At 35.6% G+C, this 18388-nt stretch overlaps 4 protein-coding genes across 7 annotated transcripts; 2 read left to right on the top strand and 2 right to left on the bottom strand.

The window, feature by feature from the left end:
• Positions 1 to 850: 850 nt before the first annotated feature.
• LOC106665931 lies at positions 851 to 2965 on the bottom strand. Its single transcript, XM_014392746.2, has 3 exons — positions 2652 to 2965; positions 1944 to 2079; positions 851 to 1862 (listed from the first exon to the last, which is right to left on the bottom strand). Exons 2-3 carry the CDS (start codon positions 2077 to 2079, stop codon positions 1492 to 1494), a joined length of 507 nt encoding a protein of 168 aa, XP_014248232.1. The 5' UTR covers positions 2652 to 2965; the 3' UTR covers positions 851 to 1491.
• A 1430-nt stretch (positions 2966 to 4395) lies between these two features.
• On the top strand, positions 4396 to 11838 carry LOC106665928 (FAD synthase-like). Of its 4 annotated transcripts, XM_014392740.2 has the most exons (11): positions 4398 to 4558; positions 4642 to 4737; positions 6979 to 7092; positions 7152 to 7256; positions 7315 to 7639; positions 9194 to 9385; positions 10528 to 10657; positions 10711 to 10922; positions 10979 to 11126; positions 11183 to 11304; positions 11360 to 11838. In XM_014392740.2, the coding sequence occupies exons 2-11, from the start codon at positions 4647 to 4649 to the stop codon at positions 11493 to 11495; spliced, it is 1575 nt and encodes a 524-aa protein (XP_014248226.1). In that variant the 5' UTR covers positions 4398 to 4558; positions 4642 to 4646; the 3' UTR covers positions 11496 to 11838. The 4 variants fall into 4 exon arrangements, 2 of the variants coding, with proteins under 2 accessions (XP_014248229.1, XP_014248226.1); XM_014392743.2 differs by lacking the exon at positions 4642 to 4737 and having other exon boundaries at positions 4396 to 4558; XR_001340363.2 differs by lacking the exons at positions 6979 to 7092; positions 7152 to 7256; positions 7315 to 7639; ... (4 more) ...; positions 11183 to 11304; positions 11360 to 11838 and adding exons at positions 6312 to 6435; positions 6510 to 6666 and having other exon boundaries at positions 4411 to 4558.
• Positions 11839 to 13071: 1233 nt separating this feature from the next.
• Positions 13072 to 15393, bottom strand: LOC106665929 (FIT family protein CG10671). The gene has a single exon (XM_014392744.1). It carries the CDS (start codon positions 15161 to 15163, stop codon positions 14084 to 14086), a length of 1080 nt encoding a protein of 359 aa, XP_014248230.1. The 5' UTR covers positions 15164 to 15393; the 3' UTR covers positions 13072 to 14083.
• Positions 15394 to 15583: 190 nt separating this feature from the next.
• On the top strand, positions 15584 to 18371 carry LOC106665927 (cactin). The gene is given in 9 exon segments (XM_014392739.2): positions 15584 to 15709; positions 15784 to 16460; positions 16515 to 16940; positions 17012 to 17195; positions 17255 to 17444; positions 17532 to 17686; positions 17821 to 17965; positions 18025 to 18141; positions 18143 to 18371. Coding segments are annotated over 9 exon segments (1989 nt in total). The 5' UTR covers positions 15584 to 15689; the 3' UTR covers positions 18218 to 18371.
• Positions 18372 to 18388: the final 17 nt, after the last annotated feature.

The following is an 18388-nucleotide window of genomic DNA, read 5'->3' on the forward strand; positions in this document are numbered from 1 at the left end:
AAGACAATTGTGATGTGGGATATAGTCATAGGAGATATATAGATTGGACAAATAGGTTCAAGGTGGAAACTATGGGTGTGCCAGGCGTTACTAATTAGAAGCTGGGTTAGAAGGGCTTCTTTTTTTTGGGAAGGTCTGGAAGAGTATTCCCATTTTTCACATCTTTTTTTATTGAGACTGTCACTCATGCCTCCTATAATCCTATTTGACACGATGGACTGTGATCCATATGATAAAATTCCACGAGTCTTCATCAATTTTAATTAGGTATGTAAGGTGTTGTGATTATTTATGTGTCAGAATCAATTTTGACCATTAGTACAAACATTTCCACTTTTTTCTATTGAAGATTCTGGTAGGGCTGTAACATTGAATACATTCCACAAAAATTTAATAAAAAATGGCCAAAAATATTAATAATAATGTGATGTAGCAAAACTAGGGAAATCTCCCAGTGAAGACTTATTTTTCAGCAAATTTCAACATTTATTACATATCGTGAGATTTTCTGAGGTCTGCGGTTAATAAACCTGATCCTTATCGATCTTATCATTCTGCCTACACTTGTTGGGTTTGTCGAGTTTCGGCATTTTCCTATCTTCTGTACGTCTGTCTTTATTTTTATTCTGTTAAACATAATAACAGGAGTAATTTTTTAGTTATTAATGGACAAAAATATACGGCTGAGAATAAGCCATCTCATAATAACCCAAGATGAATTAATAACTAAACTATCAAATGTAGAACATTTATTTCATTTATTTTGTTACAAACTTTTTTTTTATACATTTTATAAAAATATAATAGAAATCACAAAAAATATCAAAAATAATGGATTAAATCTCTTACTTTTGACTTTTCAATATCTGTAAATTTGTACATGTATTCCATTTTACCAGCATTTCTTTCATTACAAAATGTTTGTTTAAGCTACATAAAATAAAGATATAATAGAAATTACATAAAATTTTGATAACAGTAGAAAATATGGGTGAATTAATTCCTGTAATTTCATTATTACCGATCATCTTGGCCTGCCTACCCTTCCTAGGGTGTCTTTTCAGAGATATTTTCATCATTTTTCCATCTTCAATGTTGGGTCTAACTATCAATGATTGCAAATGTGCATAAATTTTGCTAGGTCACAAAGTTGCAAAATAATTATCTGGCTGATTGAAAAGTAAGGTGAAATTTGTGTGTTAATAATCTTGTACTAAGTGGAATCTGAAAACTTTATTTAACTCAGTTGAATATATTTTAAACAATTACATAATACATACAGTATCTTTTTTGTTTTATTAGTGCTGGATGGATAGAAATGTTTTTTCATTTGGAGCTAGAAGTACCCAATTGTAAAGTATTAAGTATGAGAGAGTGGTGACAGTTAGTGATTATTTGGAGATCATGAGACCACAACACCATACCGCATCTCACGATCTCCAAATAATAATTAAGTATTAAATTTATTGGACTAGTGTAGATCAGATATTTTTAAAACAGACTTAATGATTCATCGCTCGAACTGCAGTTTTCGTCGCACCCTTCCAACTGGAAATCCATTACATCTCTCTTCATCTTGTTGTTGTTCTTTCTCAATGTCTTGATGATTTCTTGCTGTTCCGCTATCTTACACCTGAGCCCTTCAAGTCTTGTGACGAGCCTTTGAAGGAACACCTCCGTCAACATGTGCGTCGTTTCTTCCAAGTTTTCCTTCAGCTCGCGCTTTTTCGCTTTCAGATATTCCCTCCCGGACATTATTGATTGTCTCGCCTTCTGCGGCCTCTTCTCACTCACCTTCCAGTTCACGACCGTCGAGGCTTGCGAATTATCAGAGCTTTCTTCAGAAGCACTTGAAGAACGAGCTGAATAATATCAGAGATAAAACAAGCAAAGGGTTTATTATTTTTTTAATATGCTAAACACATCTTGAATATTCAAATTACCAGTTCTTCTTTTTCTAACTGCACCTTGGGATTTCATCACTTCTTTTCCTGTCTTTTTTCTCTCACAAGCTGTCATGACTTGACCGCTTGTTGGTGTTTCATCATCAGAAATGACAATAACATCATCTTGATTCATCTATTTATTAGATATATTTTTGCAAAATACAATTTTGTTTGTTTTTTAAACACAAATTGTAATTGATACTCCTAAAATGGAAGCCAGAGGAAAATAACTTCCACTTACAATATTTTATTTAAAGATTTAAATGTCCAATTACATAACAAACAAGGATATAGTTAAATTTCCTCCTGTGGTTTATAGTGTTATGAATCTGTAATTTGATCCTTACCAATCATCTTGGTCTGCCTATATGTCTGGTTGGTTTGGCCAAGATACATACAGGCCAAGATTATTGGTAAGTAATTTGTTGGATTCGTTAGGAGCAGTCAAGAACAAAGTGGTTTAGAAAAACACCTTTTTAATTTTTTTGCTGATGTTTCAACCTTTATTCGGGTCAACTCATCAACTCTCTATGAAGCCAATAAATTATTAAACAACCAGTCATTAAATAACAATCAAAAAAACATTATTGGTTTGAGGGGGAAAATAAAAACATAGCAGTTTTTTCAACAAACAGCCAGTTTTACAAAATATTTTTTTCATACAACAGGATTATAATTTGTTTATAAATATATGTTATTACTTACATTGGTAAATTATTAGCTATCGTATAACAAAACCAGTCCAACTTAAATTTCTGAAGTGGTTTAGGGCAGAGGATAAATTCATTAGGCCTGATTACCACACAGCTGCCTTAAGTTTTAAATATTTAACCCTTTTCATATTTTCATTCTTGGTTTTTGGTAATTTGAATTTATGTAATAGTACAAATGTATTTTCTTGTACTATTTACCCATGATATTACCATTCTGAGCATTAATTTACTCTAAATCGTACAAACTGAAGCCCATGCAATCAAACTCTGCTTACAAAATACTAGATAAGGGGCTGGAATGAAGCACAAATACAACTCAGATGGTCAAGCAGAACCATATCAGCTTCTTGGTCCTCTGTTGAAAGTAGAACTGACAGAATGTTTGGAGGGCCACACTGGATTAAAATGATAACACGTTTGTCTATTGCTCAGCAGGCAGGAATTTAGACAAGCCCGATGATTTTTCATTGGAAAAAAAAAAAAGATAAACGTGCCAGGAATACGCAGAAGCAGCATACCCCTATGTGCCAGATTCTGAATATAGTAAAACTTTGGAAAGGCAAAAAATACTGAAGAAATTATTGAGTAATTTGAATAAAAAATTGAAATGTTTAAAGTACCACTTTCCAAGATTTGGTTTGTACAATCCAAAACGGATCTATTCTAAGGCCACAGTTGATAATATGTTTGCAAGTTGTCAGAACATCCACACTATTGACAATCCAAAAACCTGCTGATATTTGTCAAGAAAGAAACAGCAGAATGTATCAAAGAATCAGAATTCTTAACAAGGCACTGCGGGTTGAATGGTCACATTAGAAAGATTGACATCACAGATGACATGACAGATTGTGCAGAAGCAGAAGAGACCCCCGACGCACCTATTAACAGACTGGTGCTACACTTATTCACATGAGAAACTCAAAAACAACCATTAAAACCAAGCCTAATAATCAAATGCCTCGATAAACTGGGACTCATCAATGAGAACAGAATAGGGGATACAATAGCAGGGTCCTACCTTAAAATCACAATCCGAGGGGGAAACTGAGATACTGTTTAGGAACCAAGAGACTTTTTTGAGAGTGCTTATCGTAGAACCCAGGAACAATGATGGAATTTAACAAGTAGGTCAAGTAAACTAGCATAACTAGGTTTTTGAGCATGGGAATGACCACTCCAATTGCTAGCGATTTTCCTGATCCATCTCATTTTATGTAGTAAAATTACAATCCAAGGGGGTAAGTGAGGTACTGCTTAGAAACCAAGAGACATTTTTTGAGATGTGCTTATTTTGGGACCAAGAAACATGATGCAGTTTATCAAGTAGGTCAAGCAGACTACGCGACTAGATTTTTGAGCATGGGGATGGCGACTCCATCAATTCCTGGCAACTTTCTGTTTTTCTTGGTCCATCTCTTTTGATGTAGAAAAATCACAATCTGAGGGTTAAGTGAGGTACTGCTTAGGAACTGAGAGACAATTTTTAAGATAAGTCTATGGTGAAACACAGAACCAAAGGTTTAGTACATTCATCATATACAGATGAATGGCATACATCATCAGACCAGGGCAAATGTGTATTTTATATGTTGTATTTATATTCTAAGATACTTTGTTAATTAGTTTAAGTAGACAGTTCTAATGAAAATAAAGGTGTACGGCTAATTTAGACATTTTTGAATTTTGGAGGCACGTGGGTCGATGAAGCATCGATGATTTACGTTGATTATCGAATTTATCGTTTTTTTCTTTGGCCTCTTTCAAACCTCGTGGCTCGATAAGGAAACCCAAGGGAAAATTAAACCTTCAAGTTATGAGAGTGCCTTTCGTTTAGAGTTTAGACTTCAGGTTCATAGTCAGATAGTCTGGTCAAGTTGTGCAAGAGTAAATAAGAGGGTGAGTTCATTTAAGTATTTTATTATGTTTCTTTTTGCTTTAAGGCATGGAAAAGTGTTCTTGAGTAGGAGATTCTTTTTTAGTTTGAATGCTGATCCTAAGACGGTTCTTAACAATCGGCCACAACAGAATCTGGGTGAAGATGTCAGATTCCTTGTCGCCTCCAGAGAATGTGAGAGGTATGAAGGTTCTCGACAGAAATAAGTTTATTAAAGTAGTCAAAGTACCATGTATTTATACGCCTATTGAACGGGTAAAGTCCTGCTTGGGCGTTTTGAAGAGTTATTTGCTCAAGTTGAACTGCTTCAAGCCGGTGCAGAGTGCAGAAGCTGGCAGGGTGCTCTATCTTGATCCGAGGAAGGTAGAAGGTTATGCGAGCTTTGACGAAGGTGTACGGCATAAACTCGAAGAGCTGGGCTTTACGCCTGAAGACATAACCTTTAAAGACATACAACTGAATTACGATAATTGGAAACTGAACGAGATTATAAGAGCAGTCACACCAGAGTGTGAAGAAGGCGTGTCTTCATATTCGCAAATCGGTCATATCGTACACCTCAACCTCAGGCCTCACATGAACGATTACAAAGGCCTGATCGGACATGTCATCCTTGACAAAGTAGCCAACAGTAGGACAGTGATATCCAAGGTCGACACGATAACCGATGAATTCAGAAAGTTCGAGTTTGAAGTTTTAGCCGGGGAAAGTGATTTTATTGCGAAAGTACAAGAGAACAAATGCAGGTTTGAGTTGGACTTCTCGCAGGTTTATTGGAATCCAAGACTGTCGACTGAGCATTCCCTTGTTGTTGATTATTTGTCTAAAGGGGACGTCCTTTTTGACGTTTTTGCCGGCATCGGCCCTTTTGCCGTCCCTTCGGCTAAAAAAGGTGTCACAGTCTTTGCCAACGATTTAAACTCGCATTCTATTCGCTGGCTTCAGAGGAATGTCGAGCTTAACAAGGCGAAATCCATCACCGTTGTGAATAAAGATGGCAATCTTTTCATAAAACAGGATTTCAAAGATAAATTTTTAAATCTAGAAAAAGGCGATTATAAAATCTTAATCGTGATGAATCTCCCAGCTCTTGCGACGCAATTCTTACACAATTTTATCGGACTTTTTGAGAATAAAGATAAAGAGAGGATAATGGAAATACCTACTCCGGTCGTATTTGTATACTGCTTTGTAAAGAATGCGGAAGATGAGGTGAAGGAAGCGAGGCAGATGGTCCTCAATGAAATCGGCATGGAGGAGCTCATCGGAGAACCGCATTTTGTCCGTAACGTCGCTCCAAATAAATATATGTTTCGTGTCAGTGTCAGACTTACACCTGAACTACTCGTGAACAAGAAACGGACATTAAATGAAGAATCGGAACCGAATAAAAAGCCAATGTTGTAATTTTAACAATGTTCAGTTTTTAAATGTTTTAATTAAAACTACCATTCTACTTTAAATTACCTTGATTATTTTTTTGCACCCTACACTTTTTTGTTTTTATTTATAAAATACGGGTAAAAAATTGAATATGGAATTCAATGCATAGAAAAAATTGTTGCACTAATCATCTTTGCCTAGTTTCAAGAGTTATTTTTGTAAAGAAAAATATTTTTTGGTTGAATAACCATTAATCTTTTGAACAGACAAAATTTTTCAAGGATAATTTTAGTCTTAGGGCCCTTTGTGTTCCTTTTTATAATTTTCTCTTTTAAAAATTTCAACTTGTTAAGGATTTTTTGTTCTGCGTAGGTAGAGAGGAGTCAAAATGAAGAAAACTAATGTTAACAACAAGAAGAACCCGTTCAAAGTTGATAGGGTGCGGAGTATGAAGCTTAAGCACAAAGCAAAATCGTACCAGGGAAATCTGAAGCAAGTAAATTCATTTTCTATATTCCTTTTTATTTTTTTACATTTTCGATTCCTCTCTACCTAACAAATTTTCCCTAGCTAAAATTAAACTTGGAAACGCAAGTGAACAGGGCCAACTCGGAGTTGGACACGCTTGCGACCGTAATCAGATCTGCGCCGTCAGTGAAAGTTGCTGAGCAGATCTCAAAGCCGCTCTCTGAACAAGAGAAAAAGGAAAAAGTAGAAAAGTTGGTCGAGAACTACAAAAAGCAGGAAGAAAATGAACAGAACACCCTGGCCAAACTTGAAAACTGGTCGTGCAGCCAGTAAGAAAAAACCGCGATTGTACAATTATGTAAATTTTTAAAATTGTTAAATAAATGATTTTTTTATAGTATTGTCTTTGTTTTTTCATCCCTTTTAGGTGGCTGTAATAATATTCACATTAATCATTATTAACAATTGTTTAAATTATAACTATAAATAATTAATGGCATTTTGTAACAGTCATAGTTTTATTTAAGGTAAAACAGGAACATTTATTGTATTTTTTTATTTGAAAATACAGTTGTAATGAGTCCACCAAAAACAGCAGGGGTCATCATTATCGGCGATGAAGTGCTCAAAGGACAAGTCGAAGATAAAAACTTGCATTTTTTGGCAAAGAAACTTACCAAATTGGGTACGGCTGTTGAATTTTTTTACTTATCCACATTTATACTATTTTATTTATTTATTTAGGAATTCGCCTTTGCAAGGTTTCGGTGATTGGAGACTCAGTAGATGAGATAGCAAAGGAAATATCAGAATTTTCATCAAAGTACGACCAAGTGATAACGACTGGAGGTATATAAAATCTAAATTGATCAAAAATCATATAAAAAAGTTTAATTTTGTTTTAAAGGTATTGGTCCAACTCATGACGATGTAACATATGAGGGCCTAGCTGCAGCGTTCAACGATGTACTCATCGTGAACAAAGAAATGGCAGATTTCTGGACGTGGTTCAATAATGACATCGATGGCCAAGCGAGAAAGTCCACGATTAAAATGGCCACTGTACCGTCTAACGCCACGATACAGTACACCAATCTTAAAGAACACATATCACCGAGGAAATTCCCTGTTGTGACAATGCACAACGTCTGCATCTTTCCGGGGATACCTTCTTATGTGAAAGCCATATTCGAAGGTCTCGAGGGAAACTATTTTATGAGTACAGAAAAAAAGTGAGTAAAGGAAGTTGAAAATTAAAATTCCACCCCTACATTGAATGGGTTAAGTAATTTATGCAGTAGATAAAAAAAAAAAATGAAAAAGAAAAGCAACAATAATGATAAATAAACAAACAGATAAGACACACGCTTATTTAAGTTTGGTAATTTTGCATGAAACTAATGGCATTCCAACTTTTGCCCACTTAAAAGAGAAAGTCTCCATTAGTGATAATATTAGGACAATGAAATAAGCCTTTCATTCTACAAATATTTTGTAAGTATTAAATTTAATTTTTTTGGAATAAAGGCTTATTTCATTGTCCTAAAAATATTGTTGATACTAAAGGTTTATTTCATTAACCTAAAAATATCACTGGGTCTAAAAGCTTATTTAATTGATTAAAAAATATAGCTGAGACTAAAGGCTTATTTTATTGCCTTAAAATATTGCTGGAACAATAAATATAAAGATGTATTTCTTTGTCCTAAAAATATAGCTGGGACTATAAAGGCTTATTTCAGTAACTTAAAAAATATTGCTGGGGCTAAAAGCTTATTTCATTGTCTTAAAACTATCGACGATATTGTAAAGGCTTATTTTATTGCTCTAAAAATATTTCTGGAACTATAAAGGCTTATTTTATTGCTATAAAAATATTGCTAGAACTATAAAGGCTTATTTTATTGTTCTAAAAATATTGCTGGAACTATAAAAGCTTATTTCATTGTCCAAAAGATGGGATTGTTCTAATGATTGTTGAGACCAAAGATTTATTTTAATATCCTTATAATTATGGAGTTCAGTAGTAAAAAAAATACCTTAATGATGACAATTTGTGGTAAGTGTAGAAATGTGTGGTGATTAGTGACCGTTAATCGATATTTATTTAGAAATCGTGAGATGCGGTCTGGTGTGATGTAGGTTTCAGAAAAACATTTTCTTTATCGTGCCAANTTAATCACATTCAATACAGATAACATACCTATACCATCACATTACATTCCACACATCAAATATTTTTCACATAGTCTAATTTCCCGACAATTCAGCTTTCCTTTTCCTATTTATCCCTTTCTATATAATCCTGAAAGGATAATCTGGCCGAACTATTACCAACACATTTTTTCCCTTCGTCAGCTCCTTTCACCTCAAAGAAGCCGACGCCTTATACAAAAATGTCTTTTCTATACTATCCTTCCCCACTCCTTCAAAATCCAACGTATATAAACACAAAATAGCAAAATCTCACTGGCACCTTGACACTACACACAAGAATGGCACAATTACACAGAATACAAACACTTTGAGTGAGTAGAAATACTTTGATTGAATATATAAAATATATTTTGCATTGTATAAATTCACTTTTCCACATCCAAAATGTAATTGTAATATGTAAACAATGTTTGTAAATCCCTGAAGATGATCTCAATAAAGATCGAAATGTTGGCACGATAAAGAAAATGTTTTTCTGAAACCTACATCACACCAGACCACATCTCACGATTTCTTAATAAATTTGTGGTAAGGTTTTTTAATACATATATTTATATATATATTTTTAGATTCCACATAAAACGGCTTTACTTGAATGTATGGGAGTCTGTCGTTACAGACTCTTTGAACGAGACTGTATCTAAATTCCCGACCATCTCTTTTGGATCGTACCCGAAGGTCAACTGTCCATACTACAAAGTGGTCATCACAATGGAATCAGAAAACGGATCTGTTCTTGACGGCGCTTTGGAATTCCTCAGGTAATTAACCTTTTTTTTTCATAATATCATACAAACTGTAATATTTTTCAAGTTATAAAAGTACTGCATTAAACCTTTTTAAGCATCAGATTTTGATTTTAAAAAAATTCTATCAGGCTGTGGGTTATAAAGTTGAAACAATAAGCCTGTACTAGAAAAAGCTCAAAGAAGTGAAGTCTGAAGTTATTCTCAAAAAAATTTTTGGTTTTTGGAACAAATTTTGGATTAAATCTGTACATAGATCTAGAAAGAATTATTCGGGAGTGAGCTGTTTCGTTTTTTAAACTTGAATTTTATGGAGCTTTGACAAAGTTTAGAGACAAAGCTCTGCAGTGCGAAAAAACACAAAGTGCAATTCTTGGATTGTGGTTCGGTTGTTTCTAATCATTTTTGTCTGTTTATTCTTGTGTTTTGGTCTGACAAACACGTTTTGGTGTTGTATTATTTTTGTTTGTTGGATTAAATTTGGGTTTTTTTTGTTGTTCTGGAAGATTTTTGTGATCATTAGTCCTTTTTTTGGTGGTTCATGATGGTTTTTTGTGCTGTGAGTAATGTCATTTGATTTTTGGTCTTTCTGATGTATTTGTCTCCACATTCGGACATTATGGCATATCTGCCATTTTTGTCAAATAAGTTGGTTTTGTCAATTAACAGCAAGTCCTTACAACCTTATAAAAGAAGTTTGTCTTGATTCATACTAAAGATGGCAAAATGTTGGAATGTATCCTTGGTGAGGATAATCAAACTGAAATGGTAGATAACAATGATATTACAGGTTCATCGATCCAGCCTTGCAGAAGAAAATCTCACGATAATTTTATGGAGCAGGTCAAGGACAAGACCAAGTGATGTCCTTCTGGAGAAAAAAAGCTCATAGTATTTCCACATTTGCTCCTTTCAAAAAACAATTCTCCTGTGTCTGGTGCAGTCATGTCCAATAATTTTTGTCCCCTATCCTGGCTGCTTTGGTCTGACAGACTCATTTTAGCTTATGTCATCTTCATTGGTTGTTCCGTGTGATTTCTGTTTAGCCAGGTCTCTTTTAAAAGTTAGTGAAGGGGAAAATTATACTTTTTTAGTATATAGTTTTCATAATTTCTTTAGAGAATATGTTTATTATATTTTTTGTTTAATGGATTTAGGTCTCGAATACTTGATGAGTATATCACGGATGAAGGGGGAATGCTTGGGGACGCTTGGATCAACTTGGAGCAGGCGTTAAACGACGGGAAATTCAATTCATTCCTTGAACCATTAGACAGAGCGATAAAAGTAAGAAATTTGTTTAAACAATCGATCATTTGCCAACTTATTATTTTTTACAGGTTATAGAGAGTATTTTTGAAGAGAATTCTCCCCATGAAATATTCATCGCTTTCAACGGCGGTAAAGACTGTACGGTGCTTCTCCATCTCGTCCATACAGTCCTGAACAGGAAGTATGGCCTTGAGGAGTATCCGAAAATCAACGTCCTATATGTTAAAAATGAAAACACTTTTAAAGAAGTCGAAGACTTTATCTGTAAAACGACTCAGAGGTAAATAAATAAATAATTAAAAAAAAAAGTGTATTATAATTATTATAAAATGTAAGGTATCGGCTGGATTTGGTTACAAAACAAGGGCCAATTAGGAATGCTTTGAATGAATTGAAAATGACAGAGGAAGGTAAAAGATGGAAAATTGCATTGATGGGGACAAGGAGAAACGACCCTTGCGGGAAAAACCTTGACTATATTCAGGTACGACATTGTATAAGATTTTTAAAAAAAATTATTTATTATTTATTTTTTTAAAGAAAACAGATCAAGGTTGGTCAGAATTAACAAGGGTTTCGCCCATACTTGACTGGAGCTACAGCAACATCTGGCAGTTCCTGAGGACGCTCAGCATCCCCTACTGCAAACTATATGACCAAGGGTAATAATAAAATCTCAATTCATTAAAAAAAACTTATCATATTTCTCCCTCGCAGTTATACATCTTTAGACGGCAAGAACAACTCGTTAAAGAACCCGAAGTTGAGGTATGTGGACGAGACGGGGAAAGAGTGCTTTCACCCAGCTTGGAAGCTCGACGACGAAAGCGCAGAACGAAGTGGCCGAGAGTAAATTTTGTTGAATAAGTCGTCAAAGTCTTTGAACAACCGTTTCTACTTAAATTTATTTGTTATAATTCTAATTCTATATTTGTTATAGTTCTAATTATTTATTTGTTCATAATCAAAGAAATATTTATTATTAACGCTTTATTTAAAACATGTAGGTTTAATTTTAGTCTATTGACAGCGATCAAAAAAATAAAAGAATAAAAATAATAATAATAAAAAAGTGCAGAGAATTAAGCTGATTTTCAAACATCCAGAGGAACGCAGAGAGCTATTTTTGAAACTTTGCAAAATAATTTGCAGGTAACAATTTTTAGTTTGTAATTAAATGCAAAATTACCAAATCATTCTGGAATATTCACTGTTTTTAAATTTCCTAATTACCTTTGTTTCTATTATTTTACACACATACAAAATGCATATTAATAATTACAATTTAAATAGTCGGAGTCAGCGGGTCAGATCATTCGTGAAGCTTTTCCGGGTCAAGAACATAATTATCAATTAGCAATGCCCCCCCTAAGGGACAAAAGGAAAGGATAGTGTTCACCTTTTTGAGGATAGGCCATACCCAATTGACAAACGGACACCTACTTTTGGGGAAAACTCGTGCCAATACTATTTGCAGAGAAAAATCGCTGTGTGTCACCCTTGCTTGCGGGGTGGAAGGCCTTGGCTCCTTATAGGGTGCAAGTGGAAATTGGCCTGTTCCCCATATTTAAAAAAAAAACATTCCAACTTCATGTAAACCATCGTTTGTGACCCTCTTCTAGATGTAGATGTTAAAAACAAGTTTTATTTTATTTTTTTGTGATTGTACAGTTTGTATGAATATTCAGCCTTCAATGTTCCAACTTTGTATCAACCACCATTGTGACCTTCCTCTATCTTGGCAACCATTAGGATGATACTGGATCCCACATTACAGAAACTGGGTCTATTTGGATGTAAAATTATCCCTGTTGTTAGTTCACATCATATCATTTGATGTATATGTTAACAAAACAGGTAATAAAACACATCCTTGTGAAATACCTCAGTTAAATTCCATCAGCCCAGTTATTCCAAACATACATTAAAAAGATATTGGATTATTATTTGAGGAAACGGCAACTCAATCCGGATTTTTTTTTAAATTTGCTTTTTCATCTTTCTGAAATTAATCCGTCACCTTGGTAAGTAAGGCTCACAGCTATCAGATATTGTGGTCCAACTTATCTCTTTTGTGTTGAGGGTACTCAGTTAAGTTTTTTACATTTCTTATACTCAGACGAGCAGTTATAATGGATTAAATTTCAAAATAAAATAAAACTAGCCTTAACATTTTTTTTTAAATTTAAAGTTTATAAATCTCCACAGGCTTAGTGCCTAAAAGACTAGTGTGATGATTTTCAGGAAAGGCTTATCTTAGTGACCGAGATATATGAAGCCATGGTGGGCCCAGAGTCATATGGTATTGTGTAGTGTGAAAATATGTAAATTTGCCCCTTAAGTTTAATTCTTTATCAAATTATTCGCTGGCTAATCCTGGGGCAGGATGTTTCTTTTGGGGTCGCCCTCCTTGGGGGTAAAAAAAGAAATTTAATTTATAAAAATATTTTTACTCAGTAACACAGCATAACAGACAACAAATTTCAACAGTTCAAACAATACGAACACTAAAGTAGAAAATAAAAGTAAGAAAGAAAGAAAAAGGCATAGGCTTTTTACAACAGTTATCGATATCTGTCCTAGACAACTACTATTCACACTGTACAACATTGAACTGAGAACCCAAATGCAACAATCCTGGTGGGAAAAAAAGACGCATTGGAACTACAAAATTTAATGTTTATCACAGATATGCCCTCGTTTGAAGAAAAAAAGTGATTGTTACAAAAAAAGTCCTGTTCGTTAAAATCAAAACTCATCGACTACGTGAAAACATGTCTCCAAAATGGCCGAAGTTTTTAAGTTAATTTTTTTTAATGTTAGATGTTTAAATTAACATATTAAATGTTTAAGCACAACACAAGTGAATAAGTTTTGTGTGGAAAATCTAAGGTTTAATTCTTTGTTTTTGTCCTTTTTTTAAATTTTTATAGATGGCTGGATTCTCTTATTTTCATACTATCTTTTGTATTAAGATGGTTAAAATGTTTAAATGTACGACGTTTCTGGCACGCTGAGCCATTTTCAAATATGTGATTGGAAATATTTCCCAGCAATAAAACGTATTTGAAAATGACACAGAAATGTTCGGCAAACATATTTAAAAATTTTCTTTGACTATTTCAAAAAAGGCCGAAAAATAAGAAAAAATTATACCACCCGTAATTGTTTAATTATTAATGAAAATATGAGGCTTGTACATGGAAGGTATAACATTGAGGGTTCTCGATGAGTCTGGTTCTTTACGAAAAACAAAAATTTGAGTTATTTTCACACACTGCTTAATTACATTTTTAAAAAAGTAAAAAAGGTTATCTACAGAAAGTATGATTGAGAGAGCTTTTTTTAAATTGTGATAAGGATTCATACTTTTGGTTTATTTTTGGACTCGGCGATATTAAAATCCGATCAAAATGCCGAACAAGTAGTTTTATTATCCTTTTAAATATTGTTGGATGTGTTTTTTTCCTCTTGTTTCTTTCCGAATGTATTGATGGTCGAAGGATTTTTGGTCAGCGATGACCGTTTTTGTTTTAATGAAGGAGGGGCCGGGATGGATCTTTCACTGTATTTGAACTCGCCGACACCCGGCGATACAAAAAGGGCCACCTTCGGATAGAGTAGATAGTATGTCAAGTACCAAACCGAAACAGCTGTCAGCCCGGCAAGGAGCTTCTCAAGCATGCTGTGGTAAAAGAGGACGGTCAGGAAAAGCATGACGTCCCAGATGACACACAGCACTGTTATACTTATGAACAATGATCTTACATAAGGAGTGAGCTTTTCATAAGAGTTTGCCAGATGCTGGAAATCTGTTGGATTGAGGACGCGCAGCGGGTTGGAATAGTTCGATTCCTGCTGTTCTCTAATGTGGCTCTCATCGCGCAGCAAGTCTGCGATCTTCTCCCATCCTATTACGACCCTGCACTCCTCGATAAGAACGAGCGTAGAATACATAAGGATGAAACAATGGCCCGATATGTCCACACTTTGCCAGTAGAAACCTTTCCTCAGGCAGGTCGATTTGCTCTGCAGGCTCGCATCCTTGACGTTGCACCTTCCGTAGATCCGTTCGATATAGTTGAAAGCGGTGGTCGAGAAGTACCAGATCAAGGTCGCCGTCGCCAGCCTGGAAACATGCCTCAGGACTTTCTCCCTTTTGCCGCAGCAATATACGAAACTGGTTATGCTCACGAACGGCAAACTGAGTAGCAAAGTCCACCCCCAGCCGATTTTAACGAAGTACGTGTTGAAGAAGTTGTCCTTGCTCACGGCCACCGACCTCGGAGCCGGGGCGAAATCCATGACGACAGAGACGACGAATATCATCCCGAGGTAGAAGACGACTCTGTAGAAAGTGTCGACGAACAGCACCCTTCTGCAGATGTGCTGCACGAGGAGTAGCATCACGTTCTTCACGCTGCTGGGTTGTGCCGTCGGCCTTGTACCTTTACCTTCTTTTTCGCTGTTCGGCCTGAAATTCATCTTCGGAGTCGAACCAGGCACTTTTCGCTTTGTCATCCCGAAAGAATTATAATTAACACATCCTACGAGCAGCAGCGAAAGTCTCTTTTGAAGGTTTCTCCACTGCCATTCCAGACAAACCTGCCTCTTACCTTTCTTACCTCAACAAATATTTTTAAGTTTAACTTTTTTAAAATATTCGAACAGATAAATTAAAAATAACGAATTTAAAAGGATAACACCAAAATTTGACATAAAAGTACAAAATATATTGAATAATTTTAACGAACAATGAGTAAAGGTTGTCACTTCATTGTCAGATAGAAAACACAATATAGAAAGACAAAAAAGACCAAATGTGATCAATACTGATATAAACTGACCTATCTCACTGTCCAAAAAAATAAAAAAAGCTCTAGACCCTACGATTTGCATAGTTCCGAATTTCTCCAACTGTAGCATTCCCAATGTTTTGACATAAAGTTGGTCTATGTTGTGGTTATAAGTACATTCTGAACGTTGTTTTTGGTATTTATTTATCGTGTTTATGAAAAGTCTTTGCTTCTGCTGAGTTCAAAAATTAATGGAGACCGTAAAATACAGGTACGTATTTAAAAAATAAATAGTTCTTGCAAAGGTTGACGATTTAACTTTAATAATTTGCGCTTCACTTACAGGCATGGACATAGTAGTAAAAAGGAGGTTGAAAAGAGGAGAGATAGTGACGGTTCAAAACGGCACAAATCCAAGAAAAAGAAAAAAGAATACAAGAAGAAAAAGAGCAAGACGTCAAGTTCTGACAGCGATTCATCAGAAAGTGTATCATCAGACGATTCCGTCAAGTTTTTAAAAAGGCTCCATGAAAAACAGAGACATATTATGGAAGAGAAACGTCGCCTTAAGGAAGAGATGAAAGCGAAGGAGACACCGGAGGAAAAGCGGATACGCAGGCTTATGAAAAAAGAAGCGAAGGAAAGGGCAAGGAAGCAGCGCATGGGCTGGGACAAAGACTACCTGCATTACACCAATGACGACAATCCTTTCGGTGACGCTAACCTCCTCTCGACATTCGTCTGGTCTAAGAAACTCGCCAAAGAAGGACTTACAGGTATGACCAACGACGATCTGGAACGCATCAACAGGCAGAAGCAAGAAGAGAACAAGCTCGAGTTGGAAAAGGTGAAAAAGAGGAGGCAGGAACGCGAACAGGAAAGGCAGGAGCGCGAGGAAGCCATGATGCGACAGCAACGTGAAAAAGAAGCGGCTCAGTTTGAATCTTGGGCTACTCAAGAGGACCAGTTTCATCTTGAACAAGCCAGGCTCAGGTCGAGAATAAGAATCGCCGATGGAAGAGGTAAGCTTTCTCAACTTATCATTTAAATCTCATCTCATCAAATTATTTTTTCAGCAAAACCAATTGATTTACTCGCCAAATACATAAACTCAGAAGAGGAAGTGGATACTGTCGAAATGCACGAACCGTATACGTATTTAAACGGACTGACGATCAAAGACCTTGAAGATCTCGTCGAAGATATCAAAGTTTACATCAAGCTCGAGCACGGCAAGAACCTCGATTATTGGAGCGATATTACAGTCATCGTCGAGGATGAACTTTACAAGCTTAGAAAGCTCGAAAAGAAATCGGACTATGAGGCCGCAGTGGGTCGTCGCGAAGGCATCCATGAGTCCGTCGCCGATGAAGTCACATCCGTCTTTAAAGGAAAAACGGCTGCTCAACTCGCAGCCATGCAAAAGCAAATCGAAAAGAAGATTAACGAGCGAGAAGGCATTGATATCGGCTACTGGGAATCACTTCTGTCACAGCTTAAAGGTATATTTATTAAAATAAAAATATAACAAATATTTCTTAAAAATACTTTTAATCGTTCGAATGTTTAAAAGCTCACATGGCAAGGGCAAGATTGAGAGACAAACATCAGGAAAATCTCAGGAAAAAATTGGAGCTTTTAAAAGCAGAACAGTTGGTCGTTGAGGGTGAGTCGAACGAAACGGAAATTAGGGCAGAACAGGATGAAAACGAAGAGCTCCAGACTGATGTCAAAGAAGAAGAGGAAGAAGCAGAAAGGTCGGTTTTTATATTAAAAATAAATAAATAAATAAATTAATGTTAATTATGTTGTATAGCGAAGAAGAGGAGAATCAAGGGGAAGCCATGCTCAGGGAGAGTTTCGCAGAGTATGATCGAGGCCAGTATAGCCCAAGTTACATAGACCCATCTGCCCTTGAGCCGGGTACGATCATAACGAGTGAAGAGGATGACAACCAGAGGCTGATTTTTGCACGTTTGCAACTCACTGGTGGCCTCAACGCACTGGTAATTTTTTATTTTTGTGTTAAAAAAAGTTTTCTTTTAGCCTTTTATCGCTGTATTGTTTTTTCTTAATAAAATTGTACTTTACAGCCTGAACGTGCCGAGGAAGAGCAGAGGATGCACAATGAAGCACGCAAAGGAATGACAAGCGACGAAGCAGTATTTTCCGTTGAGTCGGCATTAGATACGCAAGTCTATCTCTGGTCAGATAAATACCGGCCAAGAAAACCTCGTTATTTCAACAGGTAATAATTTGATCTTAACCGTTCGTCTTAAGACTATCCTCACTGAGTTAGTCTGCCATTTTGTGCGAGATTGAAGATGGCAAACCAAGGAAATTTCAAATTACACTGTTCATTAATTATTTATAAATTTTTAGAGTACACACCGGTTTCGAGTGGAACAAATACAACCAGACCCATTATGACATGGACAACCCGCCGCCGAAGATCGTCCAGGGGTATAAGTTCAACATTTTCTTTCCGGACCTCATCGACAAGAGTTCGACGCCCGAGTACTTCCTCGTAAGTATTGCCGTTATTGTTTCAATTAAAAGTTTATTGACTTTGGTTTTCATTTTCAGACCGTGTGCTCGGAGAATCCGGACTTTTCGATATTACGCTTCCACGCCGGCCCCCCGTATGAGGATATTGCTTTTAAAATTGTTAACCGGGAATGGGAGTACTCGTACAAACGCGGATTCAGGTGCCAGTTCCACAACAACATTTTTCAACTGTGGTTCCACTTCAAGCGCTACAGATATAGAAGATAAATAAATCAAGCATTCGTTGTACATTTATGTAAATATTTTTTTTGTCTTAAATAAAAAAATAATATTTTTATTCAATTTAAAAAAATTTCCACTCTCATAGTAACTTGGATCAATTTAATTAAGCTAAATAAAATTAAAAATTTTATGGGCACGACCAATTTAAGGAATTTTTTTG

Source organism: Cimex lectularius, unplaced genomic scaffold (assembly GCF_000648675.2).
Source record: "Cimex lectularius strain Harlan isolate CLEC.00 unplaced genomic scaffold, Clec_2.1 scaffold109, whole genome shotgun sequence".
Lineage (NCBI taxonomy): Eukaryota > Metazoa > Arthropoda > Insecta > Hemiptera > Cimicidae > Cimex > Cimex lectularius.

Excerpts from the sequence above, each read along its gene's own strand:
- LOC106665931 (XM_014392746.2), bottom strand. The coding sequence starts at position 2,079 with ATGAATCAAGATGATGTTATTGTCATTTCTGATGATGAAACACCAACA. Across the intron at positions 1,863-1,943 it reads AGTTAGAAAAAGAAGAACTG|CTCGTTCTTCAAGTGCTTCT; the intron begins GTAATTTGAATA and ends GATATTATTCAG.
- LOC106665928 (XM_014392740.2), top strand. The coding sequence starts at position 4,647 with ATGCTGATCCTAAGACGGTTCTTAACAATCGGCCACAACAGAATCTGG. Across the intron at positions 9,386-10,527 it reads GGCGCTTTGGAATTCCTCAG|GTCTCGAATACTTGATGAGT; the intron begins GTAATTAACCTT and ends TAATGGATTTAG. Across the intron at positions 10,658-10,710 it reads CATTAGACAGAGCGATAAAA|GTTATAGAGAGTATTTTTGA; the intron begins GTAAGAAATTTG and ends TATTTTTTACAG.
- LOC106665929 (XM_014392744.1), bottom strand. The coding sequence starts at position 15,163 with ATGACAAAGCGAAAAGTGCCTGGTTCGACTCCGAAGATGAATTTCAGG.